A 25,578-nucleotide genomic window follows, 5' to 3' on the forward strand; every position below is an offset into this window, starting at 1 on the left:
TCTTTGCATTATCGTTTGCCACAGCTTGCATCTTTCTGTTGTTTCTCTCCATTTTGTGAATAAGTTATTGGCGTGCAAATATATTTACATATACGTGCATGTGCATTGTTGTGCTTCCAGGAGCACGGTCAGAAGCGTATTGTTGTCTCCGCAGTGGAAGTGGTATACGTTTTGTCGTACTGCTCGTGTAGGACTACGACTGCGCACGCCCAGCTACCACTTTTCCTTCTTCCCCGTTGTTGTGTTTGGTCGTGCAGTTTTTCCACTTTCACATACCATAGCATTAGTAATCAAAGCGATACAGTACTTACGGGGGCCTCAGTTTAACTTTTGTCGCACGTTTTAAATAGAGGGCGTTCTACATACATACTCGCGCGTGTGTGTTTCCTTCGTACACAGAATAATATAGTTCTATACGGCCACAAGGAATACAGTGCGTGAGAAAAACCAAAGGATTATATTAAAAGGAATAGGAGTAACAGGTGAAAAGGGAGGAGTTTCGAGTATTTGAGTAAAAAAAGTGTACGTAACAAAGAAATTCATCGAAAGTAAACGATCAGATATTAAACTAGCACATAAGTGAGTTAGCGTACCTTATACATACATTTATATTTATTTGTACGTAATGGTAGACGGGCGATCTTCTGCATCAATTGTTGCCGTTGATCCCGAAAGGGCTGCGCGTGAGCGCGACGCAGCAGCGCGTGCCCTTCTTCAAGACAGTCCGCTACACACGACCATGCAATATGCAACGTCTGGTCTTGAGCTTACCGTTCCCTATGCACTTAAGGTGGTTGCCAGTGCTGACACCTTCGATCGCGCTAAGGAGGTTGCCGATGAGGTGCTACGCTGCGCATGGCAACTCGCCGACACCGTGTTGAACAGTTTCAACCCGAACAGTGAGGTTTCACTCGTGGGTCGCCTGCCTGTGGGGCAGAAGCACCAAATGTCTGCTCCACTCAAGCGTGTGATGGCATGCTGCCAGCGTGTGTATAACTCATCGGCTGGATGTTTTGATCCCTCCACAGCACCCGTCGCAAAGGCGCTGCGTGAGATTGCACTGGGGAAGGAGCGGAACAATGCTTGTCTGGAGGCACTTACTCAAGCGTGTACGCTTCCCAACAGTTTTGTGATCGATTTCGAAGCTGGAACTATCAGCCGTAAGCACGAGCATGCGTCTCTGGACCTAGGTGGGGTTAGCAAAGGTTATATCGTTGATTATGTCATTGATAATATCAATGCTGCTGGATTTCAAAACGTTTTTTTTGACTGGGGTGGAGACTGCCGTGCGAGTGGTATGAATGCGCGCAATACCCCGTGGGTTGTTGGTATAACTCGCCCTCCGTCCCTTGATATGCTCCCTAACCCGCCAAAGGAGGCGTCGTATATCAGCGTTATCTCTCTCGACAACGAGGCCCTTGCCACGAGTGGCGACTATGAAAACTTAATATACACCGCTGATGATAAACCCCTTACCTGCACTTATGACTGGAAGGCGAAGGAACTGATGAAACCTTCTCAGTCCAATATCGCGCAGGTATCGGTTAAATGTTATAGCGCCATGTACGCTGACGCGCTTGCGACTGCGTGTTTCATAAAGCGGGATCCCGCGAAGGTTCGACAGCTGCTGGACGGTTGGCGTTACGTGCGTGATACAGTGAGAGATTACAGGGTCTACGTTCGTGAAAATGAGCGAGTAGCGAAGATGTTTGAGATCGCCACAGAGGATGCGGAAATGAGGAAGAGGCGGATCAGCAACACACTTCCCGCTCGTGTCATTGTGGTGGGCGGTGGTCTCGCGGGTTTGTCCGCGGCCATCGAAGCTGCAGGATGCGGTGCTCAGGTTGTGCTTATGGAGAAGGAGGCGAAGCTCGGAGGCAACAGCGCCAAGGCGACATCTGGTATCAACGGATGGGGCACACGTGCTCAGGCGAAGGCAAGCATTGTGGATGGTGGGAAATACTTCGAGCGTGACACATACAAGTCTGGTATCGGGGGTAACACCGATCCTGCCCTTGTGAAGACACTTTCTATGAAAAGTGCTGACGCTATTGGGTGGCTGACCTCGTTGGGTGTACCGCTGACGGTATTGTCACAGCTTGGGGGTCACAGCCGCAAGCGCACACATCGGGCACCGGATAAGAAAGATGGTACACCTCTACCTATCGGATTTACAATCATGAAAACCCTCGAGGATCACGTGCGTGGTAACCTTTCTGGCCGCATCACCATAATGGAAAACTGCAGTGTAACGTCGTTGCTCAGTGAGACGAAGGAACGGCCAGATGGCACTAAACAGATACGAGTTACTGGTGTGGAGTTCACGCAGGCTGGCAGTGGGAAGACGACCATACTTGCAGATGCTGTCATCCTTGCCACTGGTGGATTTTCTAACGACAAAACTGCAGACTCCCTGCTTCGTGAGCACGCCCCGCACTTGGTCAACTTCCCTACGACGAATGGCCCGTGGGCGACAGGTGATGGCGTGAAACTTGCACAGCGACTTGGCGCTCAACTGGTGGATATGGACAAGGTCCAGTTGCATCCGACAGGCCTCATCAACCCGAAGGATCCAGCGAACCCTACAAAGTTCCTTGGACCTGAGGCGCTACGTGGATCCGGTGGCGTTTTGTTGAACAAGCAAGGCAAGCGCTTCGTTAATGAACTTGACCTCCGTTCTGTGGTATCGAAAGCCATCATGGAACAGGGTGCGGAATATCCTGGATCGGGTGGTAGCATGTTCGCCTACTGTGTGTTGAATGCTGCGGCGCAGAAGCTCTTTGGTGTCAGCTCACACGAGTTCTACTGGAAGAAGATGGGTCTCTTCGTGAAGGCTGACACCATGAGGGACCTCGCTGCACTCATTGGGTGCCCAGTGGAATCTGTGCAGCAGACGCTGGAGGAGTACGAGCGGCTCTCCATATCACAGCGTTCCTGCCCCATCACGCGCAAAAGCGTCTATCCGTGCGTGCTCGGCACTAAGGGCCCCTACTACGTCGCCTTCGTGACACCTTCGATTCACTACACAATGGGTGGATGTCTCATCTCGCCTTCTGCTGAAATACAAATGAAGAACACATCATCACGCGCTCCACTGAGTCACAGCAACCCAATCCTCGGGTTATTTGGTGCCGGTGAGGTAACGGGTGGTGTGCACGGTGGGAACCGGTTGGGCGGCAATTCGCTGCTTGAGTGCGTCGTGTTTGGGAGAATTGCGGGGGCGAGTGCAGCGAATGCTAAATATCACAATGAGACTCACCTTTGGAACAACCGATGGGCTAAGATGGTAGTTGAAAGCGTTCTTGACGACACGAACGGGTTTCAGTGGTTATATTTCAGGCTTCCAAGCACGCTCCAGCGTTCGGGTGTGGGACCACTGCAAGCAGTTGTGTTGCGGGAGATGGAGGGGGAAGGCAGGTTGGATGTCCGTATTCCATTTACGGTGCCTGGGGACGTTGGCGTTGTTGGTATTATGGTTTATTCCAACGACGAGAACAGTTCCATGGGGTGGTTAACTGCGCTGCTGCCCGGCGGAATGGTGGAGATGAAAGCGGGGGTACAAGTCGACGCCAACTATGAAAGGATCCTGGCGCTTCCCCGGAAGGTAATTATCGCCACTCGTGATGGCGTGGCGCCGATGGTCCAAATGATTAGAGCAGCCTTGCATGAAGCGAAGGACGAACCTGCGCTTCAAATAATTTACATCGCAGAACGTGTCGCGACGATTCCCCAGCGTGAAAAGTTGGAGCAGCTTCAAAGGGATCATCCGAACAAGTTTAAGTTCACTTTCGTTGTGCACGATCCGCCCCCGCTTTGGACCGGAGGTGTCAACATCATGGAGGAAATATCTAAATCTGTGTTCCCTGATGCGAGTCTGGGCGTTTTCCTATTTGCTAGTGCGACCGAGTCCGCATCACTGCAAGTTCAGCTGTTGGAGTTGGGGCATAACAAATCAAACATAGTCACTCTTTGAATGGTGGTATTTTGTGACATGTTTGTGCCCCTCCCGCGCACGTTTTTGATGTCGCTTTTTCATGCCTTATTGCTAAGACGGCGGAAGTGCAAGAAGCCTCCTCACACAGGATGGTATGTAGAAGCGGTGTGACGTGCCGGAGTCTTAAAAAAGTTTTTTCTTTTCATTTTTTTTTTTGATTATGTTTTTTTTTTTGTAGCGAGTGAGTGGTCCACGGAGAGGATAAGTGTTCGACCTTATCTATTTTTTTAAAATTTTACTGTGAGGATAGGTTGTGGAAGCGATTACCATTTAATTCTATTTGTGTGTATTTTTATGCACAGGAGGTGTGTGTGTATTTGTTTGTGTGTGTGTGACTGTTTGTATTTTTGTTACCTTTTCCTTTTGGCAGTTTCCTCTTCTTCACGCACTGACTGTTGGTTTTAGGTAGACTTCATTTTAGTATCGTTAATTTTTATTTCTGTTCTCAACACATGCGCGTGTTCTGATGCATTTGTTGCACGGCTCTCTGCATCACGACTGTTCGTTTATATCTGTTAGAAAAAAAAAAAATGGACAAACAAACAATACCAAAGAAGAAACGACGTCAAAAAGAAACGCGTAGCTTTGTTTTCGGCCTGCTGCACTTCGCAACGCTACGATTTATTGAAGCTTTTGTCGGCAGCGCAGTTGAATTTTTTTTTTCCTGCTCAGTTTCTGATGCTCAACGAAGCGATAACATTTGTGCCCATTAAGTAGCGGCAGTGCAATGCGGCATTATTTGCCCGAATGCTCCGTCCTGCGACACACCTCGCGTGGCAACGGGGATACCAACAGTAGGGAGAACGCCGAAATGAAGCAAAGCACAAATCAACTAAATAAAAGGAAATAAATAAGAGCAAAGAAAAAAAAAACATGAATAGCAGCGGCGACGATGCTGATATTAATATTAGCGATAATACTCAGCTCAGAAAATTTCAACAAAACGGAAAAAGAAAAAGACCCCCCCCCCCCCATGCAAACGTATGGAGTAACCAAAAACTGGACGGTGTCGCATGGAGATGACGGTGACTATTTGAGGTTGGTTGCGCCGCCACAAGAGTGCATTATTCACAACTCCACCGTAATTCCTTAAGTTAGGGAGATATTTATGGCAGAATATGGCGCTTTGCCACGCAACTTCTATAAGACGACAAGTGTGATGCGTCGGCACTAGGCCGCAAAGTAGGAGTGTACACATGTGTAAGTGGATGTGCGTCTGCATATTTTAATTTGCGGGAAGAAAGACAACCACAACATCAACGGGAAACAAGAAATATGTAGGTGATGAGGCGCTGAAAAGGGGAGCTTGATATAATTACTCCACTTGGCCCTGTAGGGGGCTCAAGTCCGCTGCGTCCCACATGCGCACACACATTCATCGTCTCTCTTGCATGCGGTGCGGTTTTGTTTCATGTTGTCTGTTCGACTTCGCCATCTTTAACAGGTTGATTTCTTGCGGAAAGGTTGGGCCGCTCTGACATTTGTCAGCTATTTAGTTCAGACGTTCGCCGTCTCCAGTTGGAACGTTGTAAACGCATCATTTGCCTCCGCCTCGTTCAAATCAATTGCCCCAGTGTTTCGTTGTTCCCTCCGTCGCTGCATCCAAGAACGCGTCCCTCTGTCTTCCTCGAGGCATGCGTGATTGCATGTATTTCCGTTGTTCCGGCGCCATTCTGATCTTCCCCGTTTAAGTTTTCGCTTCCCTTTTCCACCCAGCAGCGTCCTTATGGACCCCACAAATCCATTCAAGCTCAACCCGTAACAACTTTCTTTGCCGCTGAAAATGTCGGCAGCTGCCTTCGCTCCAATCGCCGAGGTGGCGAATTCGAGGTTGGTCTTTGCGGGAACGGCGGGGTCCGCTCTTGTATCAGTTGTTTGGACATCCTCTGGGGCGTCTTAGCCCCAAAGAAAAATCTGCGGTTTTCGCCGTTCCATGTGCTCCGAGAAATGTTGGGGGAACGATGCCCTTCCCGTTTCTCTCCTAAGAGCGGTGTGTTGGCGTAGTTTTCTGCCCGCAAGGAGGAAGGTGAGGCGCGGGTTGTAAGCTTGCAGCGGCATCGTGCCTTGCCGCCGACCCCCCCTCGGTCCTATTGTCCTTTATGCTGTGCTTTGGGCTTTGTATGCTTTCGTGTCGCTTGGCGTGCTTCCCGCGAGCAATGCACGCCTCGTTGGTGGCGCAAGTCCTTTGGTTACCGTTTCAACGCGGTGTGTATGCTCGGCCGCCTCGTCTTCACAAATTCCAGTCTTCGCCAACCCGCTTGAGGGTCCATTCGAACTGCATGGGTCGCCGCTGGCCGTGCCGGTTGCCTCGGCGTGTTTCCACGATCCGGTTTTCTGTCGAGGGGGGCTTGGCGTTGGCGGCTTCCTCCACATATTAAGGAGGCAGTTTGCATCAAGTTTAAGGCCGCCAAGGCAGCGAAGCAGGACAGCACCTCGACTCAGGGGAATGTTTTTTTGGTGGCGAGTCTCCGCACGGGTGTCCGCCGTCTACCAGCCCCCTTCTATGTGAAGAGTAAGGGGGGAAAAAGCATGGGGAAAGCAAAGGAAAGGCTGGAGTGCCTGTCTAACCCTCTAGGGAGTGAGCGGATCGTATGAACCGGAAAAGGTGTGAACGTGGTGCGAAAAACACCGGCCGCTGTGGTTGCTTCGTAACCGAAAAGAAAAATAGAGCATGGTGTTCCTGAAAATGGCCGAAGAAGGGCGACTATTGGCCGGCCGCGTGATGCCGGAGGGCGGCCAGGAGGACTGCGGCGGTACGGTTCGCTGGGTCTTGGAACTTGATTTCCCAGATCATCGTGGGGGGTTCTGCTAGGGTAGAATATCAAAGCGGGGGAGCACTGGCCGTCATGAAAGCCGGGGCGGCAACGTCGGCTGGCTGTGTGAAAGGGAGAGGCGGTTATCACCGGACGTTGAGGCGGTTAAGTTTTGGCGCGGCATGCGTGTGCGGCGCTATGTGCGTAGGGGGACGCAGGATGGGGCGCGCATGATTTGCTTCAGTTGTTTGAGTTCGGTCGAAGTGGCCACCACCGTTGAGGCTCCCGCCGAGGTCGGACCACGTGCGATGCCTGCCGTGACCCCCGTCGCCACTGGACCTGCCGCTTTCGGAAGGCCCGTTTGTTCTGTGTGCTGGCGCCCTGGTGTGTACGTATGTCGCCCCTCCTCAGCGTGCCGATGTGCTTCTCACAGTTCGCGCGTCTGCAGAGGTGCTGTGTACGCGAAGATGCTTCGTTTGGAGGGGGGGGGGGGGCGAAATGGGTGTTTTTGTCGCTTTCCCGACATGATGGTACTACCGGGTGCTGATTTTCCGATGTTTAGCCGGCGTGTGGCGGGCTTCACTCAACGAAGCATAGAAGGGAAGGGAGGTACCGCCAGTCTCCCTGTGCAATGGGGTGTGGGCGCTGTTTGATTGGAGGGCTGTGAACAGGGTTGCATATGAAGGGGGCAGGCGGAGGCGCTTCCTAAATGTTTTTTTGTTCCCGATTGTGTTGTTCGTTGCCTTCTGCCTGGTGAGATGGATTACGGGGTGCAGTCTTAGTGCAGATGTAGTTCGTTTTAGATAAACTTTGCTGTTTTTATGGTTGACTTTTACTCTGTTTGCCACGCAATGGCACTGGAATTCCGTGTTTTTCTTCGTGCGTGTGTGTATGCATGCCCTCGCGAACGTTTCAGGACCAGTGAGCTGATAGTCGCTGCGTGGAATGTGTTTATTTTGGTCATTGTCAATGACCACTGCTGAGGGGGCATTGGTGAGACAGTGGGCATGCCTTTGTCATGGAGAATGCAACTGGGGTGGTGGTTATATGTCTTTGCTCAAGTATGTACATATTTCCATCAATCCCCTTTCATTCAGTTTTAGGGGAATGTTGTTAACTGATTCTTTGCTCGGGTTAAAGGGCGAGTGTGTTACAGAGTTACTCCACTTTGTTAAGGTCACGCTTGATACGGGGCCAACATGTGTGTGCGTACGTAACTGTTCTTCATCTTAATGTTGTGCTTTGTCGCTCTCGTTTCGTTGACTTTCTGAATAAAGCAGCCTTCATATTGCAACAACCTCCTGGTAAAGGAGTTCGTCTTAACACATTTTTCTCGGTTTCGGCCATATTTAGCTGGGTGAAACGATAAATCACTGTACGCCCTCCTTCTCGCTGAGGGTGCGAAGAGATGAAACGCGTTGGAACTCTTGAGGAATACACAAAAGTGAAGAGGGACGCCAATGGACTTGGGCTTGTGGTACACTTTAGTGCCAGTTGGTGTGAACCCTGCAAGGGTGTGACAGAGGCGTTGGACCGCTTCTCAGAACTATACAAAGGTTCTGTTGAGTTCGTGGAGGTTGATAGCGAAGCTTTGGGCAGTATCTGTGAAGCGGAAGCCGTCGATTGCGTTCCGTATATTGCATTCTTCAGAACTTCTGGGGACGGTAAGGGGCAAGAGAGGGTTGCTGATGTCGTTGGAGGAAAGCTTGACCAAATCGAACAAAATATGTTGTCGCTTTATGGTGACGGAACGGATGGGAGGGGATCATTTTCAGATTTACAATCATACTTAAAGTACCTCACCAGTCGGAAAGGTGTTGTGGCATTTATAACCGGCACACCGTCGAGGCCTCGGTGCGGTTTCACTGTGAAGCTTATCCAGTTACTCGATGACCTTCATGTGAAGTACGTTTATTATGACGTCTGGGCCAGTGACGAGGTTTGTGAAGGACTCAAGAAGTATTCAGAGTGGCCTACTTTCCCGCAAGTATATGCCGATGGTGAGTTTATTGGTGGGTATGATATTTGTGCTGAGCTGAATGCGTCCGGGGAGTTGAAATCTGCTCTGAAACTATGATCATTTAGTAGTACAGGGTCTTTGTGTGGTTGAGAGTGTTAAAGAGAAGGAGGTTGATGAATGGGAAGAATGACGTAAAGTGGATGAAGGGGGATATGATACTCGGCTGTCCCAGCGGTGATGCATGGTCGAGAATTTTAACACAAGCGTTACCGACTAACGCAACGGAAATCTTAATTTTGGGTTGGGGTATACATTGAGTCTCATCAACATGACACGCCGTTTGATTCTTCCTTGCTTCAACCTGTTAAAGTCCTGTATTAACAGAGCCTCCTTGTGTGTCCTTCTCGGGGCCAACATTTCCCACCTACGTGAGCGACCGGCACACTTTTTGTGGCCATTGAAAAGTTCCATAGGCGTGCCTTATTATCTGTTTATTTTTTTGGAGTGGTTTGATTTAAGACGCATTAGTTGGCACCCGGTGAAAGGGTTACAGAATTTAGGAGCTCGATGGTGAAGCACGATGCCTGTTGAAGTCTTAATTTCTATCCCTATCGGAACAACCTGGATATCTGGGTGTTGCTTTGCTGCCCAGCGAGAGTTTTGTCATTTGAGGCCTAAAGTAGGTACTCTCAGTCCTTTTTCTCTTCCACGGTAGCCCCTCTCAAACATCCTGCCCAGGGTTGGGTGAGTTGCTTCATCATTTTGGTTTAATTTTTTGTACAGTAGTTGGAACCAAGAAGCCGTCACTTGTGAAGTAACTTCGCTTGGACCTCACTTGCGGATCGTGGGGTTATATGTAGTTATTTTTGTGTTAGTGAAGCTGATCATTTAGCGGTGCGAGTATGGGTGCACGCATTCGCAGCGGATATGTCGTTTGCTGCCTTCGTGACATTCCCTGATCGAAGGACAGAAATTCTGCTTAGACCTTTGTCGGTATTTTATATAGGGAATGGCGCCTCAGGTGTCTTGAATGTTGCCGTACTGTGGATAGCACAACGTGGTATAAAACTTCACAGTTCAGGTTGCTCTCCCTTTTTTTGATGCAACCGCAGGTGGATAGCGGCAGCCGAGTTGGGTACCGGTTATGCGTATCTTTCAGTCCACTACTTCCATGCGCATTTTTCCGCTTCGGTTGGATCTGTCTCACCAGATTCGGATCTGTGTTGAAGGTGCCGCTATTTGGTTGTCCAGACATGGTCGGGTGAGAGTGCGTCATCCAGTGCTTTGGTATGGCGGGTTCTTTGGCAAGTGGGAAGATTGGGAGTTTATCCGCCTTGTGTTTGACGGGGACTTCCTTTCATTTTCTTTGTATAGTATGCTAACGGTTCTACAATTCCATGGTATCGATAAGTTAATAATGAAGTGACCCACTTGTTAACACGCGCAAAATTGTAGGAAAACCTTTTATGTTTTTACTATTAGCACTCCAGTATACCTATTTCTTTCTTCCTACTTTGTTCCCTCCCCTTACCTTCGGTGTCTGTACAAACCTTCAAAGAGAAAAAAGAAACACAACAGAGAATTGTCCGTTTCAAGTCAATGCGACCTCTGGACGTGTTGCTGAATGGGTTGCGCGGGCTGTGTACCGCCATTAAGGAAACACCCCTCTTCATATGGGTGTACCTTTCTATACTGGGCGTGGTTGCTCGGAAGCTGACGTACCGTTTTGGTCTTACGACTAAAAGCAAAAAGATAGGAAAACACGTCATCCGCGTTACGGATGCGGAAGAAACCCTTTCAGAGGATGTAATGGACGTGGAAGAAATTAATGCGACATTTGACGACGTGGGGGGTCTGGAAGATGTGAAAAAGGCACTAATTGAACACGTGAAGTGGCCGTTTACCCGCCCGGAACTATTTGAGGGAAACACGCTGAGGTCGCATCCCAAGGGAATCCTTCTCTACGGTCCGCCAGGGACGGGAAAGACTCTCATTGCTCGCGCTTTGGCCAGGGAACTTGGTTGTGCATTTATTAACGTGAGGACTGAATCTCTTTTCTCTAAATGGGTTGGAGACACGGAAAAAAATGCTGCGGCCGTATTCACGCTTGCAGCCAAGCTGTCTCCTTGCGTGATTTTCGTCGACGAGATAGATGCCCTTCTTGGGTTAAGAAATTCTGTGGATGCCGCCCCGCATAACAACGCGAAGACAATTTTCATGACACACTGGGACGGTGTAGTCCAGAAAAAGTCAAAGATTGTTGTCATAGGGGCAACGAACCGGCCTTTGGCTATTGATGAAGCCATACGTAGGCGACTGCCGCTCCAGCTGGAGGTACCACCACCGGATATTACTGGGCGGAGGAAGATCTTAAATATTCTGATGGAACATGATGTGGCGGACGAGTCGAACCGTAGCCGACTCGTGGACTATGTCGCGTCGAAGACATTTGGGTACACCGGGTCTGATTTAACTGAACTGTGCAAAGCCGCCGCATTAATGCCTATCCGGGAAATAGGCTGCGACAACGAACTACCCTGCTTGGAATGTCGCCACTTTGACGAGGCCCTCAAGCGGGTCCGACCTTCGATGGCATCAAGCGTTTGAAAAAAAATCTACACCCTACTTCTGTCAATAAAAGAGTTTGTGCTGTTGTTTCCTCTTTTGTGTTCATCTATTGAGCTTTAAAAATTTACTAACCCTAACCCTAACCCTAACCCTGAAAAAGGATGGCTGTACAACCGGGAAAGGTGTTGGCTGAGCAGTTCAGCAGACAGGGTATACAGTACGAGGAGTCAACCGACGTTCTTTGGTGTTCATTGTGCACTAAAGCAGACAGTTTGGAGATCATTAGCAGAGCAACGGTTGAGGATGTGCTAGAGCACTGTCGGTTAAGACAACACCTACTTCTAATGGAAAAAGAAACTGTGAAAGAGCACTATTGCCCCGTGGAGATAAATGGCCGCAGTTTTCTTTTGGACCATAACTGCGTTTATCCAAGCACTATGTTCGGAAAAGGAAGGATGCTACTGGACGATACACTGGGATGTGTAATGACCGAGGATGTATGCGGCGGTGTAAAGTTGCTTCCCCGTCATAAGTACACTGTTGTCGAGATTGTTATACCTCCAGCAGGTACCCCGATACCGAAGGATCCATCATATTACGTTGAGAGGCCGGTCCGTTCCCGGAAGTGCCATGAAAAATTTGACAGCTGGATTCAGGTACATAACTCCTCGGTAGAAGGTGAGTCAGCCTTGATGAAGCGTCGGCGGATCGCATTCTCCCAGCTGAACATGTAGGTGACCTAAAGTGGATCCAGTGCATGGGTGTTGGGCTGCTAACAACGAACACTGAAGAAGAATTTTGTTTTATCCTACACTGTTATTTTATGCGCGTTACTGTCTTGAATTTGTTCACATGCTTATTCCTCAGTTTTTTTTTTTTGAGGCGCAGTGGCAGTATATGTATATACGGTTGTGCTACCTCTGCTCTATTTCTTCTGTTAAAGCGGTGAGGGATGAAGCGTTTGTTGGACAGCGCGAAGCATCTTCTTAGAGGTGGGAGTCTGGGGTATCTAGCATCTGGTGAGCCTTATCACCCCTTTGGAGAAGACTTTGGACTAACTGTTTTCCCCGATTATATTCAGCTGAGGGAAAAATTGGCACTACGGAGTGGTTACGTAGATGTGTATACCCAGCGCTCAGCATCGATTAAGCTCAGTGATGGACGGTTTCAGCTGCCGCCACTACCGAAGCATTCGTTTCTTCCGCTTGTCGAGCGCCTGGAACAGGATGGGATTGTGCCGCGCGGGTGGCTGAATAACCAAACAGCAAATCTTTACGAGCCAGAGGACTTTATTAGGGCACATATCGATAATCTCTTCGTATATGATGATATATTCGCCGTAATATCTCTTGGCGCAAACGCTCTTTTGAGGTTTGTACACGTGCAGAATGGCGAAGAATTGGATGTAGTAATACCAGACGGAAGTGTTTACATTATGTCCGGTCCATCTCGGTATGTCTACTTCCACATGGTTCTTCCAGTTGAGGCCCAACGAGTGAGCATTGTGTTCAGGCGTTCTATTTTGAACTCTGATGGAGGATTTCGTCCTGTGTCTACACCATTGGGGGATCTAATGCCTTACAGGTCAACTCAAATATTGAACACGTTGTACGCAAAGCAGATAGGAGGTGTTCGCGTAGCAGTTGACGACAAATACCTGGAAAAGGAGGAAATTGGGGCCTTTGACACTGGGAAGTGGGTTAAGGGCCTACACCCGTTGCGGGACTGGACATTGTTATCACAGCTGGATGAGGACGAGGCCCGAGTTCTGGAGTTGCGGGAGAAGCGCTACCTAGACGTGGACCTCAGTTGGAGGTTCACGGAGTTGAGGAAGCGATACAAGGAACTGGAGGACATGTTGCGTGTTTAGTTAGCGCATTTGTGCACGGGCCTTATGTGCGGTACTAGTTTCCCAGTGCAGTTAGTACAACTCCTCTCTTTTTTGTTTACTGGGGATAGACGGTCTCCTGGAGGCTCTAGGGGCATTCAGGAGACGGCATTAAAACGAACAGACAGACAAACTTGTTCCCCTCCCGTAGGAAACGACAACGTTGACTTCGCTTATCGTAATGCGTACTGACGCTTCCGTTGCATCCGCAACTGCAATCGTATAAGGTCGGCGGTCGCGCTGCTTGAGGCGGCCGCACAAGAATTCCCCAGAGTAGCGGTTCACATATGTCGTCCACCCGGTTTACATATATATATATATATATATATATACTTGTGTACATATTGTTGCTGTCCTTTCTTTTTTTTTTGTTTCACTGGATGAAAGGCGCCAGGAACTATAACAGTAACTCCCTGCTTCAAGATTGGGATGGATGAAAGCAACAGGGTGTCGACGGGGGAAGCTCCTTCGGACGAACCTCCTTTGAAAGTTAGGCGCCATGAGGGAGGCCACGGTGAACTGCGGGAGACCAGCAGTGGGGATGCCAATCCTCAAGGAGCCACGCTTTTTATTCGCTGTACTTCAATCCACGGGCGGGGGGAGTTATTAAATGGATTCATTTCGGAGCACCGGGAGGCTCTCGGGGTGGCGAAGTGGTATAACGTTGCAGGCGATGAGTCTGACGGTCGATGCGTCCCCACTCTCCGAACCGACGCTCCTTTTGAGTGTGTTTACGTGAGGTCGTCGCGGAAGCCGTACTTCCTCCTCGAGTTTAATGAAAAGGGTGATGTCGCTAAGAAGTTCGTGGAGAAACTTGTTGGGCTTCGAAATACACTGTACAAAGGGAGTCCCGTATTTGTGGAGGTGGGAAAAGGTGGTTTGACAGTGGGTACTGAGCGTCTGAAGCTGGAAAAGCGAGATGCAGCGAGGCGCTCGGCTACAGCAGTGCCACTTTCGTTTTCATCCGATAAGCCCACTGGGCCGACAGCGTTTGTTCCGCGTGCTGTGCGAAAAAGATAAGACGGAGTTAAGGCTCTTGTTGTTTAGCATGTTCAGCGGAGCGGCAGGCGCAGCCACAACAAAGCGAAGGAAAAAATGGAGCTGCAGGAGGTTCGCCATAGCCGATGGGGCGAAGTTAAAGGTTTTGATTCCTGGCGGCACTGTTCATCCACCCTTTTCTTTCCTGTTGGCATCCTCTGGGTTTGGGCGCTTGACATATTTCCCTCAAGGGGGGTGGTGGGTTGGATGCCTTAATGTTGTTTCGCTCGTACTCGGTATAACACTGCTTCGACGCTACTGTAATAGGAAAGAGCTGTTGCGTGTTCCCCTGGCGTGGGACCGTCAGTATGGGGTTTTGCGTTGTTCGTACCAGTATTTTTTATACCTGAAAAAGTCGCTGATGCTCTCGCCCTCATTTGCAGGAATCACCTCCTTAGTAGGCGTTAAGAGGTCAACGACGAGGCGGTTCATCCTCCATGTGTGATGCTGCTTGAAATGAAAACAGAACAGCTGGTTTGTGTTCAGGTGTATGCGCCTTTGGAGCTAGCTGTTGATGTGGTTTGAAGGAAGTGGCTCGACAGAATATGCATTGCCGAGCCACTTAGTTTCTTGAGCCTAATAACGTAACTAGCTGTGCAGACACACTCTCCGCACTTACTCTCACTGTCCGGTGTGGCGGAGCGTGCACTCTTGCCCCCTCTTCGTGGCTTGACATTCACTCCTGGGGTGGTTATTCTGGGCAAGCGGCGGACCAACACCTTCATTTGGCTCCTCACACGCCGCGAAAGTGCTTTACGGATACGTTTGGAACACCGAGGTGCAGCTTCCTCCCGCAGTTACTGGCGCTGTTTGGTAGGAATTACGTGGGTGAACGGCTGCGACGGCCCTGCACAGAACGGTGGTTACCTGACGGATCAATCGACCCACGATCAAAGGAGATGATCCGATGGCGTTCCATCTTTTCTGGAAGACAGGATCACGGCAGGTTGGAGGCGAATCAATTGTGGGGATCGTTTTTACGGTATAAATCTAGTGCGGTGCGGTGTAGCACGACGTGGGATGTGAGATTTCTTCCGTGTTGTTTGCTTCACAAATTTTAGCTCCTCTCTACTACACCTTCGTGTTTTCTATTTAAACACCCACATTTCCGCGTGCCATTTTTTTTTAGATTTAGTGAAGGTTTAAGCAAGATAAGCGCACCCCTAAAGCGAAGGTATTAAACGGTATCCATATCTATACATAGATATATACATATATATCAGGCGTAGGTATATACCCTCCTTTTCTGTTACATTAACATGGCTCTTCGTCGCATTCAAAAGGAGCTGAAGGACCTCGAGCGGGACCCGCCTGCCAACACCAGCGGTGGACCGGTCAACGAGAGTGATCTTTTCAACTGGAAGGCGACCATTATAGGCCCCGAGGACTCGCCGTACGCCGGTGGCCTCTTCTTCCTAAACATCCACTTCCCGTCGGACTATCCCTTCAAGCCGCCCAAGTTGCAGTTCACGACGAAAATTTACCACCCGAACATCAACAACAATGGTGGTATTTGCCTCGATATATTGAAGGACCAATGGTCTCCCGCCCTCACCATCTCGAAGGTGTTGCTCTCCGTCTGCTCGTTGCTGACAGATCCCAACCCTGACGATCCACTCGTGCCTGATATTGCCCGGCAATACAAGACGGACCGCAATGCCTTTAACAAAACTGCAATGGAGTGGACGCGGCAGTATGCTATGTGAGGAGGGAGCAGGGTGAACGAGGCAGATGTGATAAGAAATGATCTTCAGCCGGAAACCGAATAAACGAAAAGAACAACAATCAAAAAGAAAGAAACAACGGAGGAGACAAAGTTTCAAAGCAAAACAAGAGGTGAAGATGAAAGAGAAGACCACTTGGAGTATATGTAGGGGGAGAGGAGGGACCGAAGAGAAGAAGGAACGGTGCTTAGCAAGCAGACGAAGAAAGATGAAAGAGATGAAGTACCCACGGTAGTGGGGCCTGCAGTAAAAGACAAAAGAAAGGGTGAGGGAAAGGAGTCGCAGTTACTTCCAGCTGAGAAGTGTGTGGTGTCGCATGTGGGAGCGCCGGCGTCGAAGGAAGAGAGGAGGCTTAGAAGAGGGAAGGGAAAGGGGAAAATAATAAAAGACTGCGCAGGCGATTGGGTCTTGACAAACTGTGCTAAAAACTCAGGGGCTCGGAAGGGACCCCACCCTCCCTTTTTGGCTGTCAGCTCTCTGTGAGGAACAAAGAATAAAATAGCAGAGCTGAAGTGTGACTGCGGGGAAGGGGAGGGGTGGGAAGGGAGCGATATGAAGAAGAGGAGAGAGGTACTGAAGAAACGGGAAAGAAAACTCTAACGGTGCGGCAATAATAATAGTACAGAAGAACATTCAACAAAAAAAACAAAAGCAAAGAGACACCAATAACACCTGATAGAAAAATGATTAGGTCTAACCCTGCAAGCAGTGAAAATCCATCACCTTACTACACAGGTATTGCGTAAGATCGGAGGGGAGAAATTATTTGAGGACCGTGACGACATGCATGAAAGAGAGTGTAATAGTGTCGTACGACACCTTCTCTTCTCTTCACTGATCAATGTGGTTCGCATGAGGTGTACGAGTAGTTGGCGTGCCGCAGTGTGGCGAAGTGTGGTGGGGAGGCACGGAAAGGGGATGAATGAACCGAAAGAAATTGAAGGGCTGTTGAGCGACGGATGCAACCCATTTTCAAATTGTGGTGGTCGTAGAGGTGCGGGAAGCAATTGAAAAAAAGTAATGAATGCATCGACACGCCAAAGACGAACGAGGGCTACGTTTCGCTCAATAAAATTGCTAACATATATGCACATGTATGCGCGCAATACCTTTGTGCACTTTTTACGTATTGAAAAGAACAGTGTGTTGAAGGAAATGAAAAGAAAATAATCCCCTTTCCGTGTTTTGTGGACAATTTATGTAATATTTTCCCTTTAAAAGAGTTGTTTTTGCAAATGGGGTTATGGTGTTTATGAGGGCTGTGCGTGGACCCCACCTTCATCTTCATCCCTGCGCTTTCCGTCTTGCAGTCTTTGCCTAACCTGTAGCGTGGGTTTCATCTCTCACCGTCACAAGAGGAGAGGGGAAGGCAAACAGAGGTGTTTGTGGCCATCTCATATCTTGTTGCTTTGTCGCTTCTTATATATATATATATATATGCATATATATATTTTCCGTTCGATAAACAGGACGCCTCCCTCCACTTCTTTTGTTTTTTTTTTTGCCCTGCCGCGCTCGGTGTGGCAGTTTGATGTCTTGTTGTGTTCTGCAGTTCGCGCGGATATGTGTCCCCACGTTATGTGAACGGGCTGATCTTATTTTTTTCCCTTTTCCAGCTTTCTTTCCCCCTTCCTTGTGCTCGATTCTGCGTGTCTCGTGTCTGGCGATAAAGGGTAGCAAAACGGGCTCACCAAATCGAAGCGCCGCACTGAGGTCACTGCAGGGCGGGGGCTTGTGTTGTGCGGTCCGCCCATACAAGTGTTTGTGGGTTTACGGTTCGCTGGGGCAGTATAAGTAGTACCGGCACCGCTGCCATTGTCCCTGTCAGTTGTAGCGAAGAAGGAGGAGGGTAAAATATATAATAGCAACACAAGAAAATGGAAACTGCCGCAGAGCCGCGGCTTGACCCCATTGAAGTGGACAGGAGTTTTGTTTTGTCACTTTTCCATGGATTCTGTAATTCGGTCCCGAACGATATGCGGAAGAAGCTGGTGAGCGAGCAGACTGACGTGTTGCAGTTTATGTTGGCTGTTAGGCCCCGTATAACACCTTTTGCGCACCGCCAGCTCTTCTCTCTGCGACATCCGGCGGTTTCCTGGATGTCGCGCCGCTACTTCACCGCGCTTCGAACCTTTCTTGATGAAAATGATCTTCGCAATACAGAACAAGGAATTTCCTGCACCTCAACGCCCACAAGATCAGGCTGCGAACCCGCAGATCGTAGCAGCAGGAACTCCACGTTACTTCCGGCGTCATTGAACCCCAAATCCATCAAGGCGAAAGACCTGCGCGCGTACAACTGGAATTGTATCGAGTCGTGCCACAAAATTCTTATAGGGGAGTCGCCATTCAGTGCTCTAGCGCTAGAGAGCATATTAAGTAATGAAAAGTTGTTGGATATTGTTCGGCGATATTGGGACCGCTTGACGTGCCCGACAACTGGGGCTGATATTTATGGGGCGTTTGATGCCAGTGGCACCGTACATCCTCGCAATGCATCTTCACCGGTCCCTGAGTTGATTCAGCGCGCAAACCAAATGACACCCACACAGTACACCTATCTCCACATGCGTTTTGCTCAGATCCTGCTCCCGCCTGGGGCTTTAGAAGCAGAAATCTTTGATGGTATCATTTCTGACCTACGAGTTGATGGGAAGTATCCGCGGAGGACAGCGGGCCTCTTTCCACCGGCATCCGCAGTGGGTCCATTCCTTCAGGATACTGTAGATATTTTACTGGATCCGGAACGCCACATTGCAAAGCAGATGTTACCTAATTTGTCCGATAACGTATCAATGGAGGGTGAGATGAATTCCATTAGATCGGCGCTTGCCCTGCCTAAGACTGGTGCCTCTCTGTTGGCTCTACCAGAAATAACCTTTGCGCAGTTTTTTTACTCCATCGTTGAACTCGCAGACAACTGGACGAGCACGGCACACCCTAACGAATACGTGGCGTTCCTCACGGAATTGTACTGCGAGGCGTTCGGCCATGATTGGGACGATGAGGACCCCGTGCTTAAGAAGGCGTTTCGCCCCGCCGAGCGCACGCCTGCCCCACTACCCCCTGATTCCCGGACCAGCAACGAACAACTCGCCGATCAGGGTGACCCGGCTGCTCATCTCTTGGCGGAGTATGCCACCGCACTCTCGGCTAGCAAGCCCCCCTTGTATGTATTCAACAAAATCACTGGAATGAGTCAGGACTACCGCAGAGGTGTGACCAGTGCTGTACGGGACCTCGGTCTGAGCAGACCAAGAACTGGCGAGGAACAGGCGGACGTGACTTCCGTTTCCACAAATGAAGGCTTGGAGGTTGGCGGTAGGCTACCGAGGCGCCAGAGAAGGTCTGAGGGGAGTTTTATTGAAGCTGATAGTGAAATTAGCGGTTTGGAGGGATTGTACGAGGTAGGGGACGTGGATGACAGAGAGCTAAGAGGTTCCCAGAGGGCACGGCTTCCGTGGCGGCCTCACGATCGCAGATGGACAGGAATTAGCAGGGGTGGCTCATTGAGTTCATTTCCGGAGACTTACAACACTGACATGCAGACTGACAGTTGCGGCACGAGTCCCGTCCCAGAATCGTTCGGTTTTCATCACAGGCCTCGTGAGGGGCGAATCCCGAGCTTATTAGACAAGCGGAAGAGTGTAACGCGTGCGGTGTGTGGCGAGGGTGGTGAGCTCACTAATCGGTTTGAATCCGGTGAAAGCCGTGAGAGCTTTGAACTTTCTATGAGCAGATGGGAAAGTGTTGGAACAGAAGGCAGCGAATCCCGTGTAGATAAGGGAAGGGCGTTCCCCTCGTCCGGAAATGTAACTCCTGAATCGGCGGGCCGGCGCTCCCCTCGTAAGAGGAAGGCCACCGCTGTGGCTCGTGAGGGTGGTTCCAAGTCGAAGCGTTCGAATGATGCGAAGGCGTCGTCCGGCGCTGCCTCCAAAGCTCGTTCTGTACGCTCGCCAGGGGGTGGTATCCACCATATAACTCGTGAAGGCGAAACAGAAGAATTTGACGAGGAAGCTGAAATCTCGGATTCATCGTCTGCAGATGACCTGCATAGCGGCGATGAACGTGATGAAGAGGGCGACCGAAGGGGCCGCGGCCAGAAGCCTGGCCGCGCTCGCGGGCATGTTAAAACTCTTAGATGGCCCGAAGGTTCCGGACACTCGGAGACTAGTGAGTATGATGATGAGCAAAGTGAGGAGGGACTCCCAGCTATTTATGATGAAGAAGGTAGGAGGCTACACCCTCCTCTTCACCAACAGAAACACAAGGGTCACTCGCCGCGGACTTCGCAAGGATTTGCTGTTGGTGACGCGGATGGCAGCGGTGGTGGTGTGTCAGCTGCCTATGGGTACAATGCAAGGATGTTGCAGGGCAAGGGTAGGTGGCTGTCAAACACCGAGATGAAGTGCGAGTTAGGGGTTTCACACTCCCCTGGGGGTGGTGGAGCTACGGGCCTGCGACCCTCCGACGAACGAAGTGAAGGCTCTGACTCGGACAATGAGGCCTTGGCTCCCCTCTTACTTGACCAGAAGCGCATTGAACAGAAGTTACGAGAACTCGAGGCCGAGCAGCAGCGCCTACAGGCATCTCGTGGCCGTGGGGGTAGAAATATTCATGAGCTACTGGAAGGTACTTCCGATGGTGTCGGGAGACTTATAAAGTTCCGTCTGTCTTCCGTTGAGCGGAAGCGTTTGACTACTGAGGAAGTTAATCAGTACCGAAATGTGATTATAAATCGACTATTAGCAAAGGGTGTTAATATACCACCCGAGTCGCTGACGGATGACGATGTTCTTAATCTTATGGAGGACAATTTGCAACCGGAGCTCGTTCAGAGGTTGATGCAATTAATGGAGGGGTATTCGGAGGACTTGGCGTGCTCTGACCTTTTAGATGCTCTTCTTAGTGACGATGCTAAGATTTTCACAGCGAGCGGCGCTATGGAGGCATCTGTCCTTGGTGCACTGTGCAAGAAAAGTGAACATCGTCCTGTGGAGACGGCGTATATGCGCTATCTGCGGGAGAAAAGGGAACGCGAGTTGCGAGAAGAAATAAAGGCTGCGAAGGAGCGCTACCGGGCCACGCAGAATGCCCTGAGGGAGGCGCAGGCGAAAGATGCCACTCCCACAGCTGTTGTTCCTATCACAGAGCATATACCCACGCCTCCAAGAGCACCTGCTTTTCTGCCAGCTCTACCCCTGCTCAGTTCCGCGAGAGTGGGAGGGCCCAAACGGCCGACACCCAAAGGACCGAATGCGTTTTACCATGAGATGGATGATTTCGATACTGTCGTCCATATGCGGCCACAACCACCGTCCCGCGGGCCGATGCACTTGGTGCCGAGGCATCCCCTTTTTCCACGCCGGTTGCCTCAAGCACATCGGGCGCGGTTTACTTTGCCAAGTATCCATCTGCCCACCCAGCGATATGCTAATGAGTACTATTGCGAAGAGGATGCTAATGGCATTAGGGTGCGTATTCATTCGAAGCGCCGTCTGAGACTGTTCTACCGCGAAATACGCGTTGACCGACCCATCCTCGGCCGGGCCCCACTGGCTCCACTGACCTCTATAATTGGAGGCACGTACCACCAGTTGGCCGCCCTTCGCGTACGCTGCCGCCGCCGTCGCCGATTCCGTTTACATATGCTCAGGAACCTTGCAAATGAGAGGAATCTGTTGCCTCTTCCCAGGTATGTGCCTGTGAAGCTCTTCTCTCTCACAACCAAGACTACTTTGGCTGAGGCACTGAGGGAGAGTCTGATGTGCTACATCAACGACAAGGCATATCTGGATACACTATACGGGGACATGCGAAGGTGAGTTGACAGTAAGTAAGTTTTATGCTTTTTCTCAACGAAGGGGCTTTCGCAAGGCTTTTTATAATGAAAAGGAAAGAGAAGGGAGTTTAGAATTCTTACTCATTCGCAACTTCTTTCCCTAACCCTATCTTCCACTTTCGCTTCCTCTCTCCTGGAGGGTAGGCAACAGCCACAATGGCAGGTGCGACATGTATTAGTACTTTGCGCTTTATCTTTATCTTTCTTTCTCACTTGTCTCTTTTTTTTTTTTCCTTTGGGAAGTCACGTCCATCCAATCAGCTTGTGTCTTGTGGACGTCGCGGTGCTTGTTGCGATTGCTTTTTATGTATACTTGTTTGTTGGAGGTGCTCCTTCTTTTTGCACTCGTTATGAGTTCGAGGAACTGGGTGCAACTTTTTCCCCACTTGTTTTTTACTGCTATTGTCGTTCCTCTTTTTTTTTTTCTGGTGCCATTGCACTCCTCTGATTCGCTGCTGCCAACTGTCTTGGTCTTTTAATGTGGACTGTCATTGCTTCCCCCTTTTGTACCTTTACCTTCTTACTTTACTTTGCATTACCACACGTATCTTTTTTTTTTCTTTGCTTAGTTAACCTCCACCACAAACCTTCGTGGCGGGTATATTTGACCACACAAGGGCCACTAAGTAATCACCACGTCCGCTACTCGCTTTGTACTTCGTATGAGTAAAGCGCACTGACGACCACACAAAGGGAAACTTTTTTTTTCTATTCATATATATATATATATATATATATATATATTACGTACGACAAGCACACATTGTAGCTTTATTAACTCTCGGCAATATCGTTATTAGAAAGGGGAAAAAACGCGATAACAAACAAACGAGATGCAACGAACGAAAAGTTTGCTTCATGTCCTGCCTGTGGTAGCACTAGTGCTCTTTTTATTGATTACTGAGGTTTCGGTTGCTGGAGGGGTTGTTGACTTGGGAAATGAGGTACGGGAGGACACCATACCGCTACTTAATGACGACACATTCGACTCGTATGTTTTTTCAAAGGGATCTAATGATAAAGAGGGGCGAAAGAGAGGACCTTGGCTCATATTCTTTTTTGCTCCATGGTGTGGTCACTGCAAGGCCGCCTTGCCCAAGTATGCGGATGCTAATTTGCAGTTGGCGAAACTTGGAGTTCAGCACGCGAGGTTTGCAACCGTCAATGCTGTAAAGAGTCCCGAATTGGCGTTGCGGTTCCGCGTAAAGGTATACCCGACGCTCATATATACCACTGGCAAGGCAGAAAACTGGCATGTGTACCGTGGTGCCCTCACTCCCGAGACTTTAATGAAGTTTGCGACCCAACTTCATTTAGCCGGCACTGTTGGGTCATTTGCCGATTTGACATCAAGCCCCGATGAATTCGTTAGGGCGCATCGGCAGGATATGGGAAGGCGCGTGCCCATGTATGTTTATCTTCCTCCAACAGGTTCTCGAAGTGCCAATGCACCGCACCAGCGAGAAGAACTTGTTCCAGGGCAACATGGAGTGGGTGAAGGGGAAGAGCAACAGGGAGTGCAAGCGAATAATAGTAAGTCCATCCATGAGGAGAAGCACATGCAGAAACAAGATCGGCTTTCTGACGCGCGCGAGGCGCGGTGGAATGTTGCCGTGGACGCTGCTGCTTCGATGGAAAAGATTCGGTTTGGTGTGATATATGGTGATGACGTGCCATCTGCTTGGGCAGAGACGGGGATAACGCCATATATTGCCGTTCTCGAGGCCGCACAGCGGTGTAAAGGCAGTGGGCCCGATGGCGCACTTGTGCTTGTTGATTCTGACGCATACAAACAACCACAATGTTACGAGGGTCCGTGGTTTGAGGAGTCCGTCAATATCCCTCAAAAGAGCGGGGCGGAGAGCGTGACCCCGCTGCTTCACCCATCCTTCATAGCCTTCTTCATGTTAAACGGCCTTCATGCAGTGGAACGAGCTTCGTCATCGCTTCTATCAGCCGTTACCACCACGAACCATCACTATTTGGGCCTCCTTATCACGAATGGCCCTATTACACAAACTGACACTAATATGCTTCCAGCTCTGCGTGAGGTGGTGCAAGAACGAAACGAAGCTCGCCGTACGGTCGCTGTGGGGCTTGAACCTCAGCGGAGGGTCTCGTTGGCGTACGTTGATGGTCGCACTCACGAGGCGTGGCGTACGCAATACAAAGTGAAGCTGGAAGAACTCCCCGCCTTCGTGGTTGTGGACCCGCGGCGGAACAAGGTATACCGCTTGCGCAGGCACACTCCTCACTTCGAGGTAATTAAATTCTTCTTGCCGTGGCCGCGTGGGGGCGAGCAACAGTCAGTCATCGTTTCCTTCATTGCTGATGTCGAACGTGGGGTCGCGGTTGGTGAAAAGATGACATTTGTTGGGGAGGTTGCAGAGCATCTGCTGCGACTTCCGGGAGTGGAGTTTCTCTACGAGGTCCTCGAGTTCGAAGACAGTCTACTTGTGGTTGTTGTGCTCGCCCTCTTTGTGTTTGCGATCGTACTCCTCATTGTACTCGTCGTAGAGCCGGTGTTTGAGCGGCGTGCGGATGAAAGGATGACGGGGTACGGGGAAAGGGACACTTCTGCAGTTGAAAAGAAGAGGAGCTAATATCCGGAATTCGCTCCTGAGGAAGTGCGGTTGGTCACTGCAGGTGCAGAGCGTGTGAGAGCGTAAAGTAAGCTGAAGACGGTGATTCTGTGGCACTGGAAGCACATTGTGGACTGAAAGTAAGCGGTGAAAGAGTCGGGATTTGTATCTTTGGCACACGAATATTCGCATTTGCGCGTGTTTAGGGAAGCGTCAAGTTATGGCGTCGTGTGCTAATGCTGCTGCGTCTGCGCGCGCAGCCCATATGTGGGACATAACTTCTTACGTAACATATTTTTTTTTCCTTTTCCCTTGTTAACTTTTTCAGACCCCTGTTAGCAGCGCGGCTTGCGGCTAAGGGTATCAGAGGTAAAGAAGAAAGTGCACCACAACCAGGACCTGTGTGCGAGAGGAAAGAGTAAAGGGAGGCATCACTAAAAGCCGGATCAGTCTATTTGAGGGGAAGGGTCAAATAGGGGTGACCACGCACTCAGTTACAAAGTTGAGGTGAAGTGAGTTCGTACGGCGGAGTTCCAGTTGCGTTTAAGAAGTTGCGTCACCACGGGAAACAATAGTGAGTGCACTGAGTGAGTTGGGGAATCAGGAACTATGCTGCGCACTTCCCTGTTCCTCAGGTGCGTACCCCCACTTTCTGCCGTCTACGGAAAAAGTTTTTCAGTTACACCGCGGGTATGGCGCCGCATTAGCGAGAAGAATGCAGAGGAGGGCTACGGCAATGACCTGCGGTATTTGCGATTGATGATTGAGTCCGGTGGATGTCACGGCTACGCGTATAAGTTTTTATTTGAGGAGAACAGCGAGTTAGTGGCGGATGAGGACGTTGTGGTGGCGGAAAGCGATGTCGTTCAGCTTCCCCAACCGAAGAGCCAGGAGTTGCGTACCGTAGCCGAAGGTGAGGGTGAAGGTGATGTTGGTGAAAGCAAGGCAAAAGGCCCACCGCCACGGCTAGTTGTCGATAAGCATTCGGTAGCGAAACTTCTCTCGGCAGTGGTGGATTTCCATTCTGAGTTGAAGGGCTCCGCATTTGTTGTTATTGGTAACGAATTAGTAGACAAGTCATGTGCCTGTGCCATGTCCTTCTCGATGAAGAAGCAGCAGCAAAAGGTGTGAGTTGGTGCGTGTGTCTGCCGAAATGGACACCATGGGGGGGGGGTAGAAACCCAATACAGTATATGTTTTCTCAGGTGGACGAGCGAATATTGAACGGC

The 25,578-nt window shown here is 50.0% G+C and overlaps 12 protein-coding genes across 12 annotated transcripts; 11 read left to right on the forward strand and 1 right to left on the reverse strand.

Annotated features, from left to right (window-relative positions):
- Positions 1–625: 625 nt before the first annotated feature.
- TbgDal_V1290 (NADH-dependent fumarate reductase) lies at positions 626–3,973 on the forward strand (the record flags this gene model as incomplete). The annotated part of the gene is made up of 1 exon (XM_011774976.1): positions 626–3,973. The coding sequence occupies one exon, from the start codon at positions 626–628 to the stop codon at positions 3,971–3,973; it is 3,348 nt and encodes a 1,115-aa protein (XP_011773278.1).
- A 2,956-nt stretch (positions 3,974–6,929) lies between these two features.
- Positions 6,930–7,400, forward strand: TbgDal_V1300 (hypothetical protein, unlikely; the record flags this gene model as incomplete). The annotated part of the gene is made up of 1 exon (XM_011774977.1): positions 6,930–7,400. One exon carries the CDS (start codon positions 6,930–6,932, stop codon positions 7,398–7,400), a length of 471 nt encoding a protein of 156 aa, XP_011773279.1.
- Positions 7,401–8,155: 755 nt separating this feature from the next.
- Positions 8,156–8,824, forward strand: TbgDal_V1310 (thioredoxin-like protein; the record flags this gene model as incomplete). Its single annotated transcript, XM_011774978.1, has 1 exon — positions 8,156–8,824. The coding sequence occupies one exon, from the start codon at positions 8,156–8,158 to the stop codon at positions 8,822–8,824; it is 669 nt and encodes a 222-aa protein (XP_011773280.1).
- Positions 8,825–10,306: 1,482 nt separating this feature from the next.
- On the forward strand, positions 10,307–11,314 carry TbgDal_V1320 (hypothetical protein, conserved; the record flags this gene model as incomplete). The annotated part of the gene is made up of 1 exon (XM_011774979.1): positions 10,307–11,314. The coding sequence occupies one exon, from the start codon at positions 10,307–10,309 to the stop codon at positions 11,312–11,314; it is 1,008 nt and encodes a 335-aa protein (XP_011773281.1).
- Positions 11,315–11,436: 122 nt separating this feature from the next.
- TbgDal_V1330 (hypothetical protein, conserved) lies at positions 11,437–12,009 on the forward strand (the record flags this gene model as incomplete). Its single annotated transcript, XM_011774980.1, has 1 exon — positions 11,437–12,009. One exon carries the CDS (start codon positions 11,437–11,439, stop codon positions 12,007–12,009), a length of 573 nt encoding a protein of 190 aa, XP_011773282.1.
- A 218-nt stretch (positions 12,010–12,227) lies between these two features.
- Positions 12,228–13,145, forward strand: TbgDal_V1340 (hypothetical protein, conserved; the record flags this gene model as incomplete). The annotated part of the gene is made up of 1 exon (XM_011774981.1): positions 12,228–13,145. The coding sequence occupies one exon, from the start codon at positions 12,228–12,230 to the stop codon at positions 13,143–13,145; it is 918 nt and encodes a 305-aa protein (XP_011773283.1).
- A 447-nt stretch (positions 13,146–13,592) lies between these two features.
- Positions 13,593–14,183, forward strand: TbgDal_V1350 (hypothetical protein, conserved; the record flags this gene model as incomplete). The annotated part of the gene is made up of 1 exon (XM_011774982.1): positions 13,593–14,183. The coding sequence occupies one exon, from the start codon at positions 13,593–13,595 to the stop codon at positions 14,181–14,183; it is 591 nt and encodes a 196-aa protein (XP_011773284.1).
- Positions 14,184–15,460: 1,277 nt separating this feature from the next.
- Positions 15,461–15,907, forward strand: TbgDal_V1360 (ubiquitin carrier protein, putative; the record flags this gene model as incomplete). The annotated part of the gene is made up of 1 exon (XM_011774983.1): positions 15,461–15,907. One exon carries the CDS (start codon positions 15,461–15,463, stop codon positions 15,905–15,907), a length of 447 nt encoding a protein of 148 aa, XP_011773285.1.
- Positions 15,908–16,644: 737 nt separating this feature from the next.
- TbgDal_V1370 (hypothetical protein, unlikely) lies at positions 16,645–17,019 on the reverse strand (the record flags this gene model as incomplete). Its single annotated transcript, XM_011774984.1, has 1 exon — positions 16,645–17,019. The coding sequence occupies one exon, from the start codon at positions 17,017–17,019 to the stop codon at positions 16,645–16,647; it is 375 nt and encodes a 124-aa protein (XP_011773286.1).
- A 783-nt stretch (positions 17,020–17,802) lies between these two features.
- On the forward strand, positions 17,803–21,750 carry TbgDal_V1380 (hypothetical protein, conserved; the record flags this gene model as incomplete). Its single annotated transcript, XM_011774985.1, has 1 exon — positions 17,803–21,750. One exon carries the CDS (start codon positions 17,803–17,805, stop codon positions 21,748–21,750), a length of 3,948 nt encoding a protein of 1,315 aa, XP_011773287.1.
- An 850-nt stretch (positions 21,751–22,600) lies between these two features.
- Positions 22,601–24,370, forward strand: TbgDal_V1390 (disulfide isomerase, putative; the record flags this gene model as incomplete). The annotated part of the gene is made up of 1 exon (XM_011774986.1): positions 22,601–24,370. One exon carries the CDS (start codon positions 22,601–22,603, stop codon positions 24,368–24,370), a length of 1,770 nt encoding a protein of 589 aa, XP_011773288.1.
- A 588-nt stretch (positions 24,371–24,958) lies between these two features.
- On the forward strand, positions 24,959–25,480 carry TbgDal_V1400 (hypothetical protein, conserved; the record flags this gene model as incomplete). Its single annotated transcript, XM_011774987.1, has 1 exon — positions 24,959–25,480. The coding sequence occupies one exon, from the start codon at positions 24,959–24,961 to the stop codon at positions 25,478–25,480; it is 522 nt and encodes a 173-aa protein (XP_011773289.1).
- Positions 25,481–25,578: the final 98 nt, after the last annotated feature.

This window comes from Trypanosoma brucei, chromosome 5 (genome assembly GCF_000210295.1).
Source record: "Trypanosoma brucei gambiense DAL972 chromosome 5, complete sequence".
Classification (NCBI taxonomy): domain Eukaryota; phylum Euglenozoa; class Kinetoplastea; order Trypanosomatida; family Trypanosomatidae; genus Trypanosoma; species Trypanosoma brucei.